The sequence below is a fragment of the Xenopus laevis genome, chromosome 7L (genome assembly GCF_017654675.1).
Source record: "Xenopus laevis strain J_2021 chromosome 7L, Xenopus_laevis_v10.1, whole genome shotgun sequence".
Classification (NCBI taxonomy): domain Eukaryota; kingdom Metazoa; phylum Chordata; class Amphibia; order Anura; family Pipidae; genus Xenopus; species Xenopus laevis.
The window spans coordinates 20,511,890-20,528,611 of NC_054383.1; the positions used below are offsets into that span (position 1 = coordinate 20,511,890).

The following is a 16,722-nucleotide window of genomic DNA, read 5'->3' on the forward strand; positions in this document are numbered from 1 at the left end:
AACTCTTCCATGGAACGTGGATGGTTTGAAATAAGTTATAACTACCTACCACCTTTTAAAACGTACACAAATGTAACCTTAATTACCAGGCTGTCTGTTATTAAAATTAGCTTTCCATATATTTGTAAAGGGTAAAAGACTTTAAAGGAGAACTATAGTTTACTAGAAGTAGGCAAGAAATGCTGCACATTAGAGGGAAGATTTATTAAGGTTCAAGTTGAAAATTGATTTTTCGGGTTAAAATAAAAAATCCACTGTTCAGCTGATTCAAGAAGTGAAGAACTAGAAGAATTTAGGCACCTCTCCTAAGTCCTTATTGTCCAATGCACCATGCATCCCCGGGCAAGTGGAAATGTTGTTTGAACAGGTCATCAGAGTGCTGTAAATTTTGTTTTGTACAGTTAAATACAGTTGTATATGCCATACATGTTCAGAGTATGAGAAGTAAGGACAAGTGAGTGCCTGAACAAATCTAATCAAATTTAGTCAGACACTATGAAATTCTACTCTACTACAAATCAAAAAACTTGACCCTGAAAATAAAACAATTTTGAGTACTGAGTCAAACAGTAACAAAAATATTGAGTGTTGATTTCTCTGCTGTTCTATTTCAGTAGCAATGAAAAAGCAAATTCATCAGCACAGCCTAATAGTCAAGGTCATGCTCCTAAAAACAAAGCTCAATATTCACTGTTTGGGTAATTTAGACAAATTACAGTCAGTTTGGGTGCATGGGCCGTAGTGTGCAGGTTCGAGGCCGGCTACTGCAAAAAAATTACGGGTCACTCAGCCCCGCCCCTTTATTGACGTCACCCTGGGGTGGGCGCTGTTCTATAAATAGATGGATGGAGTGGGCCCAGTTCAAGTTGGGAGGGGGCGGGTGCGGAACGAGGAAAACTCAACCCTCACATCACTACAGCTATGAGGATGACTCTAATGCCACTCATACCTTATTTGGCCCAGGTAAGTGGTAAGACTTAGTGGAAAGCCACAGACATTTTACCAAGACATCCCCAACATATGTTTGACATATACAATTAAAATAAATAAGCTAATTTAACTACATACTTAAGCTCAAACTTAAAAGGCAGAGAGAAAAGTATGTGCTTACAACGTTAACCAACACCACCACACTCGTTTTTAATCCTGATCCTTGCTGCTGTCATTTACTGAGTTTAGGGACTGATGCTGGATACTGAATATATATCACCTAAATGTCATAATATAAGGCTAATTAGTAATTAATACAGATAATTACTACATGGCAGCAAAGAAACCAGTGCAACTAGCATCAGAATTTAATAATCAGCCCTGTAGCATCATCTTATATTACAGGCCATGCAGAGATTGAACCCGCTATCCGGCGCTGACCCAAACATCAGAGGAGTCGATATGGATTAGTTTATGAATGCGGCCTTATTCCAACACACAGTGCGGTATACATGGCAGTGAGTATGTACACATTGCCATCTATACCACACTGTGTGTTGGACCAGTGCCTGATAGCGGGTTCAATCTCTGCATAGACATACCGGACAGAAGTGGCCGGGTTCCCACGAGAGCTGCGAACAGGGAGACGATGTACTGCTAAGGGTGAGCTCCGCTTCTTTTTCACATCCTCAATCATTGCCTATATTACAGGCCAACCTAATTTTCTGCTTGATAGTTTGCGACGACCCCTAATCTTAGCTTTTCAACAGCTGCTCAGAGCCACTTTCCAAGATGGTGACCCCTGTAAAAAGTCTGAAGTCCTGGATCATTGCTGCTATTGAAAAGCTGAAACTTTATGCTAATACAATAGGTTCAGTATATAAAATATGGCATTTTTACCCATATTAATTTTTAGGGTTTAGTTCTCCTTTAAGTCTTGGGGATTCCAAGCAAATGTGTACCTCGTAGTGATGTTTGAGTTGAAGGAGTGCAAGCTCTGGGCACCAAATCTCCCTGTCTGCCATCACCCTATACATTGCTCTACCAGCATTCTTTTTTCCCTCATGATATGCTTATCTTGTCAATTTCTTGAGTGATATCATGGAACATTCCCCTTCCCTTCTGTGTGTAGTCAATCAACACATGCACAGTAACAGGCCTTGCAAAATCTGTGCATTCACATTAGGAGAAGCAGGAAAGCCGTGTATTTACAGCAAAATAAGGTATGGAGCTCTAGAAAGGGTAAGCAGCACAGTGCAGCGTACAGAAAAGAAGGCGAGGGAAATCGAGAGAGGAGCAGATTTACACAATAAAGGGAGGATAAAAAAAAAAAAAATAGTTGCAGTTTAGGTTCGGACACTTTATATTAATGAGGAGTCTCTCGATGGGGTTGTCCAAATGAAAATAGAGCTAATTTCCTTTACCAGGGCAAGCATATTGCATCTGTTTTTGCACTAGAAACTGCAATGTTAATATCTCAGTCTCAGGGTGGTCACAGAATCACCCGATAGCATACCTCATTTTGTAAAAAGAAAGAGGGAGGGACAAAGAAAATTTGCCATGCCTGTTTTGTGGCCACACCCCCTAATTACCATGTCCATTTTACAAAATTTGGCAGGTTATAAAAGTTAGAACACATTTCTGTCATTAGAGTTGCTAATGAAGGTGAATTGCCCTTTAGGGCAACTAATCTCTCCGAACTGCCTTGCCGCCGGCTAGAATGAAAATCGTCGGTGGGATGGCACTTCGAGCGCTTCATTTTCCGAAGTCGCCTAAAGTTGCCTCATGATAAAACTTCGGACGACTTTGGAAAACAAAGTGCTCCGATTGCCATCCTGCTGGCGATTTTCATTCTAGCTGGCAGGAAGGCAGTTTGGGGAGATTAGTCCCCCCTAAGAAGAGGAGATTTGTTGCCGGGGGTCCCCAAATCTGACCGTGTGCCTCTGCCCTCAAGCTGTGAGTCTCAATTCTCCGAACAGAACTTCTTATCTTAAACTGTTATAAAATTATCTATTCTGGGCTCTGTGCCAAAAGCCAATTAAGTTAGAAACTTTGTACCTTTTTCTGGCTGTTCAGTGCAGGAGATCAAAGAGAAAGTTGGGACATTTCAGTAAGAAACTCGGGACTGTTGGGAGGATATATATATATATATATATATATATATATATATATATATATATATATATATATATATATATATATATATATATATATAAATAATTACTTTTCCAGCAGCTCACAGGCCTAAATCTTTACTTAAAAGATTTAATATTGTCCCAGCCAGGCCATTACTCCCCCTGTACTAACCTCCCCTGGTGATGGTCTGAATTTCAAGCTGCTTTGATTTATAAACTCAGGCCTGTCTTGTCCTTCCTGCTTGTGAAGTCAGAGGACAGGTCAGGAATGGGTTTACAAATAGTGGGAGAGGGCCAGGTCATGGTTCAAAAATGTGTCAACCCACACATCACCACACCCTAGTAATCTAAAAGTCAAGATCATTACTTAAAACTACGTTCTAAATACAGTTTTTAAAAAATCTCTAATTTCATCTTTGGCCACCATCTAAGAAACGATAATGTCAAAGAAACTGGTGTAATATCGCCCTTTGTCGAATGAATTTCAGGTATCTTACACCCTTGCTCCCATCCAGAGCTAAATCAGGAAAAAAGAATTGTGTAGGGGTAATGATACCAAGAAGCACAGAAAAACTGCTGCTCAAGTGTCCTTTAATCACCACACTGTGGTGATTAAAGGACACTTGAGCAGCAGTTTTTCTGTGCTTCTTGGCATCATTACCCCTACACAATTCTTTTTTCCTATCTAAGAAACGATAACAGTGCAACAGAATTAACACCATTTTCAAAGGCAGCATTAGATGGAACATTTGGCAGAAGTGCTGTCCACAATATTCCAAAATTTAACATTACAGTGGCATACAAAAAAAGTCAAGTGCAGCTGATCATTCTTTCAGTAAAGCCAAAAGAATCACTTGGTAATCTGGTTGCATCACATCAGTATCACAGACAGCCAGTTCAGTAAAGTACAATAATAAAGAAGCAAATCATTAAAGGGCTCTGTATTCTGTTAAAGGGGTGGTTCACTTTTAACTTAACTTTTTGGTTTAGGGCACACACTAAGATTTGGGGAGATTTAGTCATCCGGCGACAAATCTCCTGTTCTTCAGGCGACTACTCTCCCACAGTACGCCGGCTAGAATCGAAATTGCCGGCGGGATGGCACTTGGCAGCATTTCGTTTTCCTCAGGAGGAAACTTCGGGCAAATTTCGAAAACAAATGGATCCGAGTGCCATCCCACTAGCAATTTAGATTCTAGCCGGTGGGAAGGCTTTTCGGGGAGATTAGTCACCCAAAGAAGAGGCGATAATCTCCCCGAATATTAGCGTGTGCCCTTACCCTTAGCATGTTATAGAGTGGCTAATTCTACTTCAATTAGCCATCATTATATATTTTTATTAGTTTTTAAATCATTTGCCTTCTTCTTCTGAATCTTTTCAGCTTTCAAACGGGGGTCAGTGTCCCATCTAATAGGAAAGGTCCTGAATAAAAAGATGAGAAATAAAAAGTAGCAATAACAATAAATGAGTAGCCTTACAGAGCATTTGTTTCTTAGATGGGGTCAGTGACCCCCATTTGAAAACTGGAAAGTGTCAGAAGAAAAAGGCAAATAATTCAAAAACTATAAAAAAAAAATAATGAAGACCAATTGAAGTTTCTTAGAATTTGCCATTCTATAATATACTAAAAATGAACTTGAAGGTGAACCACCACTGTAATGTCATTAAAAGAAACCTTTCTGACATAACTGCTCCTTTAAAGGAGAAGCAAAGCCAAGTTTAAAAAAAACAAAAAAACCCTACCTCACATAGACCCCCTCCCCCTGCCTAAGTGTTACCCCGGGCAAATGCCCCTAAATCTTTACTTACCCCTCCATGCAGATTCTGTCCAGTGGAGTTCACGGGCTCCATCTTCTTTTCCTTGGTAATCTTCGGAATGAGAGCAGCGCATGCACCTTTAGAACAATTTTCTGTATCGCGACAACTGCGCATGCGCAGAAACTCACGGAAATTGCTGAAGCGCCAGTCTCATTCTGAAGATTACCGAAGCGGCTGAAGATGGTGCCCATGAATTCCGATGCCTGAATCTGCACCGAGGAGTAAGTAAAACGTTTGGGGCAGTTACCCGGGGGTAACACTTCGGCTGGGGGGGAGATGGGAGGGGGGGGTCTATGTACGGTAGGGGGGTAGGGTTTTTTAACTTTTGGGTTTGCTTCTCCTTTAAGGCAGCATTTAAAAGCTTATTTCATTGATTGTTATTGAAAGCAGTGTTTTTCTCTCTCTTTCTCGAAGTTCCTGATTCTGACTCTTGTAAAAAAAAAAAAAAAAGGTACATTGGAAACCTGCTTAGAATAACCATTTATTTCATGAGGCAAACGTTTGTTTTTCAGTTTATATCCCCTTTCAACTCTTCTAATTTACAGCTGCATGAGCAATAACAAATATATATTAGGACTCTATATTTAATGTCTAAATTTGCACATGTAAAACACTGGTACAAGCCCAAATGAAATAGAAGGCAGTAGTCAAGGCTATACTTGGGCAGCGCTAGTCATTGTGACGGAACAAGCGCACTCACCTGTCAAGCATCTGCTGTACAGACACGCTGTTCGACTCCGACATGTTGCCCTTTGCTCTGCGCCTGTATTTACGTGAATATCAAGAGATACAGAGTAAGCGGAGCCCACGTGTCCAAGTCTGACATGCAGCTACAGCCTCACCGAACCGCCATCCGTCGGTCTCAAAGTCCTTTCAGAAAATTACCCTTCCTACTTCCAGCAGCCCTTTACTCGGTGTTGTTACGGAACCAGAATTCATGCGTGGAACGTCACTCTTACTTCATGCGGCGGCCAAGCGGCGCCGGAAGCAGGAAGTGAGCGGCGGTCTTGAAGATATCCGTTGCCATGGCGACACCATTGGGTTGCTCTAGCTCATGTTGAGCTGTACCAAAATAAATGCATTACATTGTCACCCTGTGACTATATTTTAGGATATATATAGTGAATAAAGTACCCCCTCTTGTAAAATATAAGGATATTAGAAGTTACGGAGTAGTTACAGGTCATAGAACTCCGAGGTAATTTCTAATATCCTCATATATTGCAACTGGGGGTTCTTTTTTTTATTATAATACACAGGTTTTAATGAGTCATGTGACAGAAATGACATCAGAACTCACCGTTTATAACTGATGACATCAAAACTCACCATTTATAAGGATATAATTTACAGGATATTCATAGCTTTTGTGTATATAAACGGTGAGTTCTGATGTCATATCTGTCATATGACTAGAGTTGCCACCCGGCCGGTATTTTACCGGCCTAGCCGGTAAAACACCTGCCAAGGCCGGGGCCGGTATTACAAATTTACCGGCAATGCAATTGCCGGTAATTTGTAATACCCTTTAAAAAAAGCCCCTGGCCTGCCCACAATTCGCAAAGAACTTACCTTTTTCCAGCGCCGTGGACGTCTCTGCGATGTTGCTCCGCCCCTTTTTGCGGCATGTCATGTAGCTCTGACCCTTTTTGTGACGCGGACCGACCCCCTTTTGGTGCCGGGAATTATTTTTAAGTAAAGGTGGCAACCAGTGGCGTAACTAGATATCACTGGGCCCCACAGCAAATTATTTTTCAGCCCCCAAAATGTCTAGAGATTGACCTGTTTGACCAATATTTATTGAAATTGTATATGAATTAGGTCCTCATGGGGCCCCTATACTGCCTGGGCCCCCCTGCAACCGCTGGGTCTGCTTCCTCTGTAGTTACGCCCCTGGTGGCAACCCTACACATGACTCATTAAAACCTGTGTATTATAATAAATAATTGGGTTGCTCTAGCTCATGTTGAGCTGTACCAAAATAAATGCATTACATTGTCACCCTGTGACTATATTTTAGGATATATATAATAAATAAAGTACCCCCTCTTGTAAAATATAAGGATATTAGAAGTTACCGAGTAGTTACAGGTCATAGAACTCTGAGGTAATTTTTAATATCCTTATATATTGCAACTTGGGGTACTTTATTTATTATAATACACAAGTTTCAGTGAGTCATGTGACAGAAATGACATCAGAACTCACCGTTTATAACTGATGACATCAGAACTCACCGTTTATAAGGATATAATTTACAGGATATTCATGGCTTTTGTGTATATAAACGGTGAGTTCTGATGTCATTTCTGTCACATGACTCATTAAAACCTGTGTATTATAATAAAGTACCCCAGTTGCAAAATATGAGGATATTAGAAGTTACCTCGGAGTTCCATGACCTGTATAAAAACACTCGGCCTTCAGCCTCGTATTTTTTATGTGGTCATGAAACTCCTCGGTAACTTATAATATCCTTATTTTTTACAAGAGGGGGTACTTTATTCACTATTTATATATAACTGTGTTATTTTCTCCAGCGACTGCCTCCGCACACACATTGCACCACTTCGTCAGCCGCAATATTCGCTACCACTGCGCTAATTCACATATGCAATGTTGCGCCTTGAGCGCCAAACGTTGGCGACTTTTCTCTAGCGTTACTTTGGCAGTGCAAGCATTTCATAGTTAAGATTCACTAGCGTTCGTTTATGCCTAGCAAAAAATTGCTAGTGATCTTGCGCTTAGGTCAATTTGCATACAATGGGTAATTTAAAGTTATATTATAAATGTTGGTGCAAATGCTTGAAGTTACCACTTTTTCTTACAAATGTCCAGGGAACCTTAATAAAGAGAGTAATAAGAGAGTTAATATAATGCCCTACACATGAGCCCACTGTAAAATGAATTTTCCATATGTTATGAAATGTCTTTTGCAGGCGTTACCGCTTCAGAAAAGGAAAAGTCGCCAGCATTTTTTTGGAACTTTAATGCATTTTTGGCACACAGGATATGATGTAAGTGACAGAAGATTGAGGAAGACCTTGCTTTTTTTTTTAGCAGGCGCTTCTTTAGCCTGAGTTGATTTTGTCACCTCAGACCAGGCAAACTTAAAGGTGAACTAACCCTTTTAGGGAATTTGCCATGAAAAAATCTACTGGCAGGATATTACAGTGTTACCTCCTTCACTGTGATGAACCGTTTGTGTTGCTTCAAGTAAAATTGATTTTCATTCATCCAGGTCATGGAATATCTAGTATAGGTAAATTTAAAACTACTGGACTTGCTGAGTAATCAGTCACATCTGGTTCTCCCATAAAGTTTAAAGGCATATTTTTGTCCTTATTATAAAGTGCTGACTTTTAGCAGGTGAAACACTAACATATAAGGCAGGTGTATATTATTGTAACCGAATGTAAAGCACGAGCTAACGGAGTGTCCGGTTTGTTTCCTTTACAATAGCGTCTGTTAACCAGCCATTGAGAGGAATTTTCCACATCAAGGGTATATTGTAAGTCCCCTTTTAGTATCAATTATAGTAGTCTGTAAACTGGGGGAGAAATTTGCTTTATTCTGCATTTCCAAATATTGTAATTTGTCAAGTAATTCCCGTATTTTTGCTTTTTTCAGTTTTTTACGGGCCGCCGCTATACTCAGATTTGTGAGCTTCCCATAGTGTTATCGAGGAGGAGACTGTGCCCTGATTTAGATCAAAATATTGTTTAATAGCACTTTCAATTTGCGAACGAAGCTGAGGAGTTGCTAAAAGAGAGTTATTAAGGCGCCATCTATAATGAGAAGGCTTACATAGTAGGGACCGTAAATCTATCGAAACTATGGAGTGATCAGACCAAACTATTGGCAAGATATGTGCAGCAACCAAGTTTGGTAATAATGTTTGTGACAAAAAGATATGATCAATACGGGAGTATACTTGATGTGGGTTAGAGAAGTAGGTAAAATCTTTGGTTAAAGGCCATTTTTCCCTCCAGGCATCAATAACAAAAGATCTTTGAAGGATTTCCAAAATTTTCTTGGCTTGGGCAGTATCAGGGGCAGTAAGCAAAGTAGTTTTGTAGGTCTTATCAAGTTTCGCGTTGAAACAAATATTGGAATCACCCGCCAATATCAAAGGGCCTTGTTGATGCGCCCGCAATACCGTGTCTAACTTTTCAAAAAAGCTTACTTGACCCGTGTTTGGTGCATAATAATTTAGAAATGTTAAAGTGATATCTTGCACTTCCCCAACCAACAAAATATAACGACCATCTGGATCTCTCTGTATGGTCTGAGGATTGAAGTGTAAACCCTTAGCAAAACAGATTGCCACACCATTCTTTTTATCAGGGCCTAAGGCTAAATAGAAAGCTGGAAAATAACAGGACAAAAAGGAGGGCCTAGAGGCTAAGGAGAAATGCGTTTCCTGCAAGAATACAATATCAGAGTGAAGAGAACGATAATATTTAAATGCCTTTGTCCGTTTTTGTGGAGAGTTGAAACCCTGTACATTATGGGTGATAACTTTTAAATTAGCCATAGTAGCATATAATTCGTAACAGCAGGAGCAAGTGGCTAGAGTTGGAGCTAGAAAATGTAAAATGTATAGCACTATGAGAATAACTGGTTCGTAGGTGGAGAAAACTCAGCAGTAGGTAGACTATTCGTGTAACCGAAAACATAAACAAACAGAAACATAAATTCAAAATACATAAAATAATTGGAGATCCATACGTCACCTTCATGTGACGTCTCATTGTGTTACACCCAGTTTCATACCTCCCAACATTAAAAAAATGTAAAGAGGGACAAAGAGATCTGCAGTGCTATGAGCAGTGAAAATCTTGGCTACGCCCATTTTATGGCCACACTATCTTTTTCTGGCATTCAAAGAGAAATGTTGGACATTTCAATAAGAATGCAGAATTGTGGGATGAGTGTCAACCCATGACAATTTCCTTCTTTAAGTAATATTTACTACTACAGTGTAAGATCTGAAAGAGATGTTGCTCTACTGTAACAATCATGTAGGCTGAAAAAAGACATAGGTCCATGTCCACCTTATATGCATGTATGAAACCTGCCGAACTGTTTGTATTGTACATACTCAATAAAATTATTTATTTAGATTATTTAGCACATTTACCATCTCAGTGTTCCATGTAACCAAACGTTTCCCTATAAACTGAAGTCTACTGTATGTCCATTACTGTGCTCAATGAAGAAGCGCAGGTTTACTAAAGGGTGAAGTGGCATTTTTAGGCACTTTGCCGATTTACTAACGCGCACAGGTGTAAATTCACTAGCGAAAGAGACAGACACTAGTGCTCATTCGCACTGTACACCAGGCGAATTAGTATTGTCAAGCCGTTGCTGGCAAATTTTCTCATGTTAGTAAATTTCCCCCCTAATATTTGTCATAAGACCTACAAGTGCCGATCTATCATACCTCGTGGCACTGCACCCAGGCAACTTTATACCTCCTTTATGTGCGTGTCAGCACCTTCTGTGTGTGTGTGTCTCTCTCTCTCTCTCTCTCTCTCTCTCTCTATCTCTCTCTCTCTCTATATATATATTGTAGTATTTCAGGTGCTTGGACCGTGGTCTCTGGGGAATAGACCTTTGTATGCACTTACAGACACTCCAAAACAGAGGCACAGACATTTTAAGTGAATATAACTGGTCTTTGGTCAGTTTATTGGAGGCTTCCCCCCTCACCCCATGCCTACAGCTCTCATCCCTTACCTTTTTTTCCATTGTTTCAAGAGCAGACCATGTTACGACAGGGACCCATCAAAGTGAGACACGCGTAAGATCATGAGACACACCCGAGTGAAAGTAGATAATAAGTACATGTTTGCCAGTTAAATTACATTTCAATGTAGCTACAAAATGGAATCAAACATGGCAGCTGGATAAGAGGATGACAATATTAGATGGCAATAATACCGATAAGCTACTGAGGCCGCTAGACTTGTGTTTGTTTTAGTGACTAGTGACTATGAGCCCCACTTGAGTTCTGGATCCCAAGTTGCCAACCCAGCCATCTTTTTTAGAATCTGCAGCAATTGGACACGTATGAACTCCAAGTTGTATTTTCACTGCTTTTGTGAAAAATTAAAGGGGAACCATCACTAAGATAAAAAATAAAACTCAAACTAATCTGTTTCACAGATAGTCTTTATAATTTTTTCTCACTGTCTAGATATTTAACAATTTATTTGCTAATTCCTCAATCCAGTTTTTTTTTCTAGCTGTCAACCATTGACAGATTCCCCTGTTCCCCTAAGTTCTCACAAGAGACCTGCTTATCTTAAATTGTTACAAAAGTATTTAAGTATCTATTCTGGGCTCTCTGCCAAAAGCCGATTAAATTAGAAATTTGTAAATGTTTCTGGCTGTTCAGTGCAGGAGATCAAAGAGAAAGTCAGGACATTTTAGTAACAAACCGGGACTGCGGGTTGAGCTGTCAAAATCTGGACTGTCCCACAAAAAACTGGACAGTTTGGAGGTATGGGTTTGGGAAGCACGCTCATACACCATTTATATCTCTCTATATCCAGGATTCGGTTACGAAACCTGGACTTTTTGTCACACGAACAAGGACGTGAAACAGTTTAGTTCACTTTCCCCCCTCTTTGCAAATTAAGGTTCAGATTTGGTTCGATATTCAGCCGAATTTTTTTACAAATGATTTGGGGTTCGGCTGAATCCTAAAATAGTGGATTCAGTGCATCCCTAAAAAAAATTTGTAAGAAAGAATCATTAAGCATCCATGACAGTTCTGGGGTGTCTTTATATTAGTGACAGATCTACTTTTTATGTAAAACATAACAATACCTTTTATCTAATCTGTTTAGACTAAATTTACTTTTGCTACAAAATTCTTACCTGCAGCCTTTCAGACTTATAATTGCTTATGTAAGTTAGTGTGTGCCCTCTACTTATTAGCAGTTAGGGCTCATTTGTCGAACCAACTTGTCCAAGTGCTTTAGAAAACTGATGAATATGTGCCCATAAATATCCCAACACAGCAGAAACCTTAACACACAAATGAGGGTTTTTTTTCCCCTCTAAATTAGCTAAAAATAACTGCATGACAGGAACATCCATTAATTGCTTCAGGGATTTACGTTCTTGAACATAAGACCACATAAAGGGCATCTCTATCATACTCCAGGACTAGTCATTGGTCACTGTCTGTGGAGGCAGGCCTAGCAATTTGCCAGATACTGTATCATTTATCCCTTGGGTAGAATTAACTGCTGCTTTAAATTACCCTTGCAGAGTACCAGCACTTTGTTTTGGTATTGAGACTACTATCACTCTTTACTTACAGGATTCATGCAGTTAGTTACCTTGGAGAGTTAAAGCATTTACAAAAGCTTAGTAACAACATTGAGTTCCAGGCAGGTTCTGAGTGGAGAGGGAGAAGAGGCAAATTGCAGGCATATTTTATCCAGAAACCTTGAATCCAGAATATTCTGAGAACTGCCAGTGACATTGCTGGCAATGTATTAACAAACAATTGTTCATTCTTGCTTTGCTTGCTTTTTTCTTTTTCAACACCTTAGTTAAAGGGGTTGTTCACCTTCCAAACACTTTTTTTCAGATCAGTTGTTTTCAGATTGTTCTCCAGAAATAGACACTTTTTTCAATTACTTTCCATTATTTATTTTTTACTGTTTTTCCAAAATCTAAGTTTAAAGTTGAATGTTCCTGTCTCTGGTGTTTTAGTCTGGCAGCTCAGTAATTCAGGTGCAGATTCAGAACTGTTACAATTTTGCAACATTTAGTTGATACATTTCTCAGCAGCATCTCTGGAGTATTAGCAACTATTGTATCAATTCTAACAGCTGCCTGTAATGAAACCCAGAGATTCTGCTCAGCAGGGACAGAAACAAGATATGTATCAATATTTAGAACAGTTTACAGGGTCGGCGACCCCCCTCCCATAGCTGCTTTAGAAGGTGAAAAATTACACTTGGATGCTGTCGTTTTTAATCAAAAATAATAATAAAAGTCAATATTCTTGAACTGAAGTTGAATTGAGCGATCCTTGACCTTGGAGTGCGCTCAGGCCGTATGCACCCAGGCCATGCGAATTAAACGATGAGACCCAGAGGCTGAATAAATAATTGCATTGGGGGGGGAGCACCGTACACAAAGAAAACAGAAACCCGTAAAGGGTGCTGGACATTTATGTGTATAAAAATGACACTTTACGCTTCAATATTAGAACAACTGTGACACTTAGAAAATAGAAAGTCATTTGAAAAAGTTGTTATTGCTGGTGATCTATCTGAAAACAACTAGTTGTTTGAAGGTGAACAACCCCTTTAAAACTGCATAATATCATTGACTAAAAAGCTGCATTTTTTTAATGACTTGTTTTCATAGATTTTATTTTAATATGTATAACATATACATAGAGATGTATATGCTGATAACTTTGAAAACATAGGTAAACATAAAATATTTTTGTAGCATTATAACTTTAAAATGTGGGGGTGGAATAATCTATGCCAGCAACTGTGTTACTAACAAGGTGCACATTTGAGCTGAGCCAAACTGTGTGCAAAGTTTCTGCTTAACTTGTAGCACTAACAGCACCAGGCCAAGCAAAATGGGTGCCCGAGGCAGACGGCCAGCCCCAAACACTCTGGCTGCTGTCAACTTAAAGAGTGTTTAATCAATGCTCCTTCAGCTGGTTTCTTCTACAGTTACTGGAACTAGGGGTAAGCAGGAGAAGAAGTATGCGCCTAGAACCCCTTCACTTTTGTGCCTCTTTTGTCTGCCCCTAGTTCTGTCCCTGAGCATTAAATTACAAAAAAATAGTTGTCAATAACCCACAAATATTATGTGCCTTTTCTACTTTGTGGCATATTTATTACAGTTCATTAATACTGAATTGTGCATTAAGCCATAATGGTACACACTGATGTGAGCAGAACATTCTGTACAAGGAAATACTATATGAACAAATGTCTCTTAATGGATCAAGAGTCCTATTACTATATTGCCACATATTGCAACTTTCCAAGATGAAAGCTAAGCACTAACGTCACTCTGAGAGGTGAATGAGGCAAACAGCACTTGAATAAACAAACATTTCATATAGGTCGGTGAAGTGTACTAAATGATCACGACTGTTTTTAGCTGACAGCAATTTGCCACGTGGCACATGTGGACTGCAGCCAATGCCTTTAATGTCTCTATAAATTACATCACTATGTAAGACTCCAAGGAATCATGGGGAGGTATAACAGGTTACTAAAGTTTAAGTGGAAAACTTGTTATGAAGTGCAGTTTCTAATCTCTCAGATGCTTATTGCACAGATGAAAAGAAAAATTTTCACCATCTCTCTTGAAAAATGCACAAAACAATTTTAATGGTTAGGGTAAGAAGAATATCTAACTATGGCCTCAAGTGAGTGTCAATTAAATGAAAAGTTGTGAACATTGGTCATGACCTATATTTCATAAATAGATATACATATACAAAGCAAAGAGTCAGCACTCACAGGACTTGCTTAAAAGTTAAATAATCCTTTCATCGTGCAAAATCAATGTTATGGTCACATATTCAGACCTTGATAAAGATGTACAAACAACCATCTAAATGCCCAGTGCAAATTCGGATTCGGCTGAAATCCGAAACTTAATTTTCATTTGCATATGCAAATTAGGGGAGGGAAAGGAAAAAAGTGGAGGGAAATATTTTACTTCCTTGTTTTGTAATGAAAAGTCAAGTGATTTCCCTTCCTAACCCTAATTTGCATATGCAAATTAGGATTCTGATTCGGTTTGCCCAGGCAGAAGGATTCGCCCAGGCAGAAGGATTCGCCCAGGCAGAAGGATTCTGCCAGGCACAAGGATTTGGCCAGGCACAAGAATTCACCCACATCTGAATCCTACTGAAAAAGGCAGAATTCCAAACCAAATTATGGATTCGGTGCATCTCTAGGATTGGGAGAACTGCGTCCCCATCAGAACTGTCTCCCCATTTATACTCCACCATACGTTGGCCGACAATAAACTGAGCATTGCCAACTTAATCGAGTGTAAACTAGGAAATTCCTATTGTGGTTCAAACAAACTTTGGAACCTGGAAACTTTCTGGTTATTGGGTCTGTCTTTACCCTGAAAACCTCTCTATACAGGAGAAATCTCATTCTCAAAGGGAAATAACACATCCAATAACTCTGCTAGTGCATTATTTATATTTGCTTTATGCCCTCTCCTCTCTGTGTATTCCTCAATTTCACAATGTAATTTTGGAAATCGTAGTATAAGGACAATGCATTCTGGCTATTCATGAGCATAGCAGTAGCGTAACTAAGCATGGTCAGGACTGGGTGCAGGCCATCGCACCCCCTGCACTCTCGGTAGTTACGCCCTTGGATCATATAATATTAAATATGATGTGAAAAAATATCTTTAAACAAGTGGCTAATAGAGTCACAATCTAATACTAATAAAAGACAAGTAAAGATTTAGAAACACTGCAATATCAGTAATAAGATAGGGAGTGGAAAGTGCTTCCATGTATTAAGCTTAATTTAATATTTCCATAAATATGTACCTGTATATTTTTTAATCAGATAACATCATAACATTCTGTGCCAGCAATTGTAGTTAAATATTAATATTCTTTGCAGTCTAGAATTGCAGATCTTATGGATGGAAACCTTGATAATGGTAGTCCAGGGAAATTCTGTTATAAAAGTAGATAAAAACAGTAACATGAATATTCTTTAATGCAGGAGGGTGAATAATATAAATAAAGTTTGGTACAGATAAACAGTAAAACATTTTTGCAAGGAGATTTTATAAGGATTTTTTATGGAGATGAATGATAAATCAACACAAGTATTTTAAGCAGGCAGATGAATAATAAAATGCTTGTGCATTTCGTGTACCTTGGACAATACTGCAATTCAGTATATTGCGTGGACATATAAATACAGTTATTCTCTAATCTTGAATTCGGGCATTGTCTATTCAAGGTTGTTTATAGGGGCAGTTTACATATGGTGGTTTATGAAGGATTTACGTTTTGTTCTGCAGCTCTAAAGATTGAAAGTTAAACTATCTGGTTGGTAAGGGTTAATTATCTTACCAACTGGGGAGCAGTTTTGAAACCAGAACAGAAGTAGTGAAGGTCTTGAAACAAGAAACAATCATTATAAAACCAGCATTACAAGCAACAGTCAATTTGTTTATTGGTTGCTGGGGTCAGTGATCCTGACAACCGTACAGAATTTTTATCTGCATGCTGCTATAAACCAGTATATGAAAAGGAATAATTCAAAAACTATACAAGCAAACATAATGAAGACCAAATTAAACATTGCTTAGAACAGGTTCATTTATAACATACTAAAATTTCTTGTAAAAGAGAACTTCCCTTTTAATGGAGATAAATGAACTCTGGAATCACAGGATGGGTAACATTACAAACATCAAAGACAAATACGCACCCCTGTAATTTCACTTCTACAATACTTGTGTTAGAAGTAGAAGGGAACCTAGGAAGAGGATCTTAACAAACTTTATTTCAGAGAGAGAGGTAGTATAGATAAAAATAGAGGTTAAACTCCTTAAGCTCTAAGGGCTTGAATGAAGAAAATATTCCCTTCAAGTAAGTATCAATCTATGCTCAAATAACACCTACTACAGGTATGGGACCTATTATCCAGAATGTTTGGAACCTGGGGCTTTCCGGATAATGGGTCTTTCCGTAATTTGGATCTTCGTACCTTAAGTTTACTAGAAAATCATATAAACACTAAATAAACCCAATAGGCTGGTTTTGCTTCTAATAAGGATTAATTATATC

At 38.9% G+C, this 16,722-nt stretch overlaps 1 protein-coding gene across 1 annotated transcript in view; it reads right to left on the reverse strand.

The window, feature by feature from the left end:
- The window catches only part of marchf5.L (membrane associated ring-CH-type finger 5 L homeolog), a 50,132-nt gene extending 44,325 nt beyond the window's left edge, over positions 1 to 5,807 (reverse strand). Inside the window, 1 exon segment of the mRNA NM_001092666.1 lies at positions 5,584 to 5,807. Within this exon segment, the coding sequence (NP_001086135.1) occupies positions 5,584 to 5,627 (44 nt within the window). The 5' untranslated portion in view covers positions 5,628 to 5,807.
- Between the last annotated feature and the right edge of the window lie 10,915 nt (positions 5,808 to 16,722).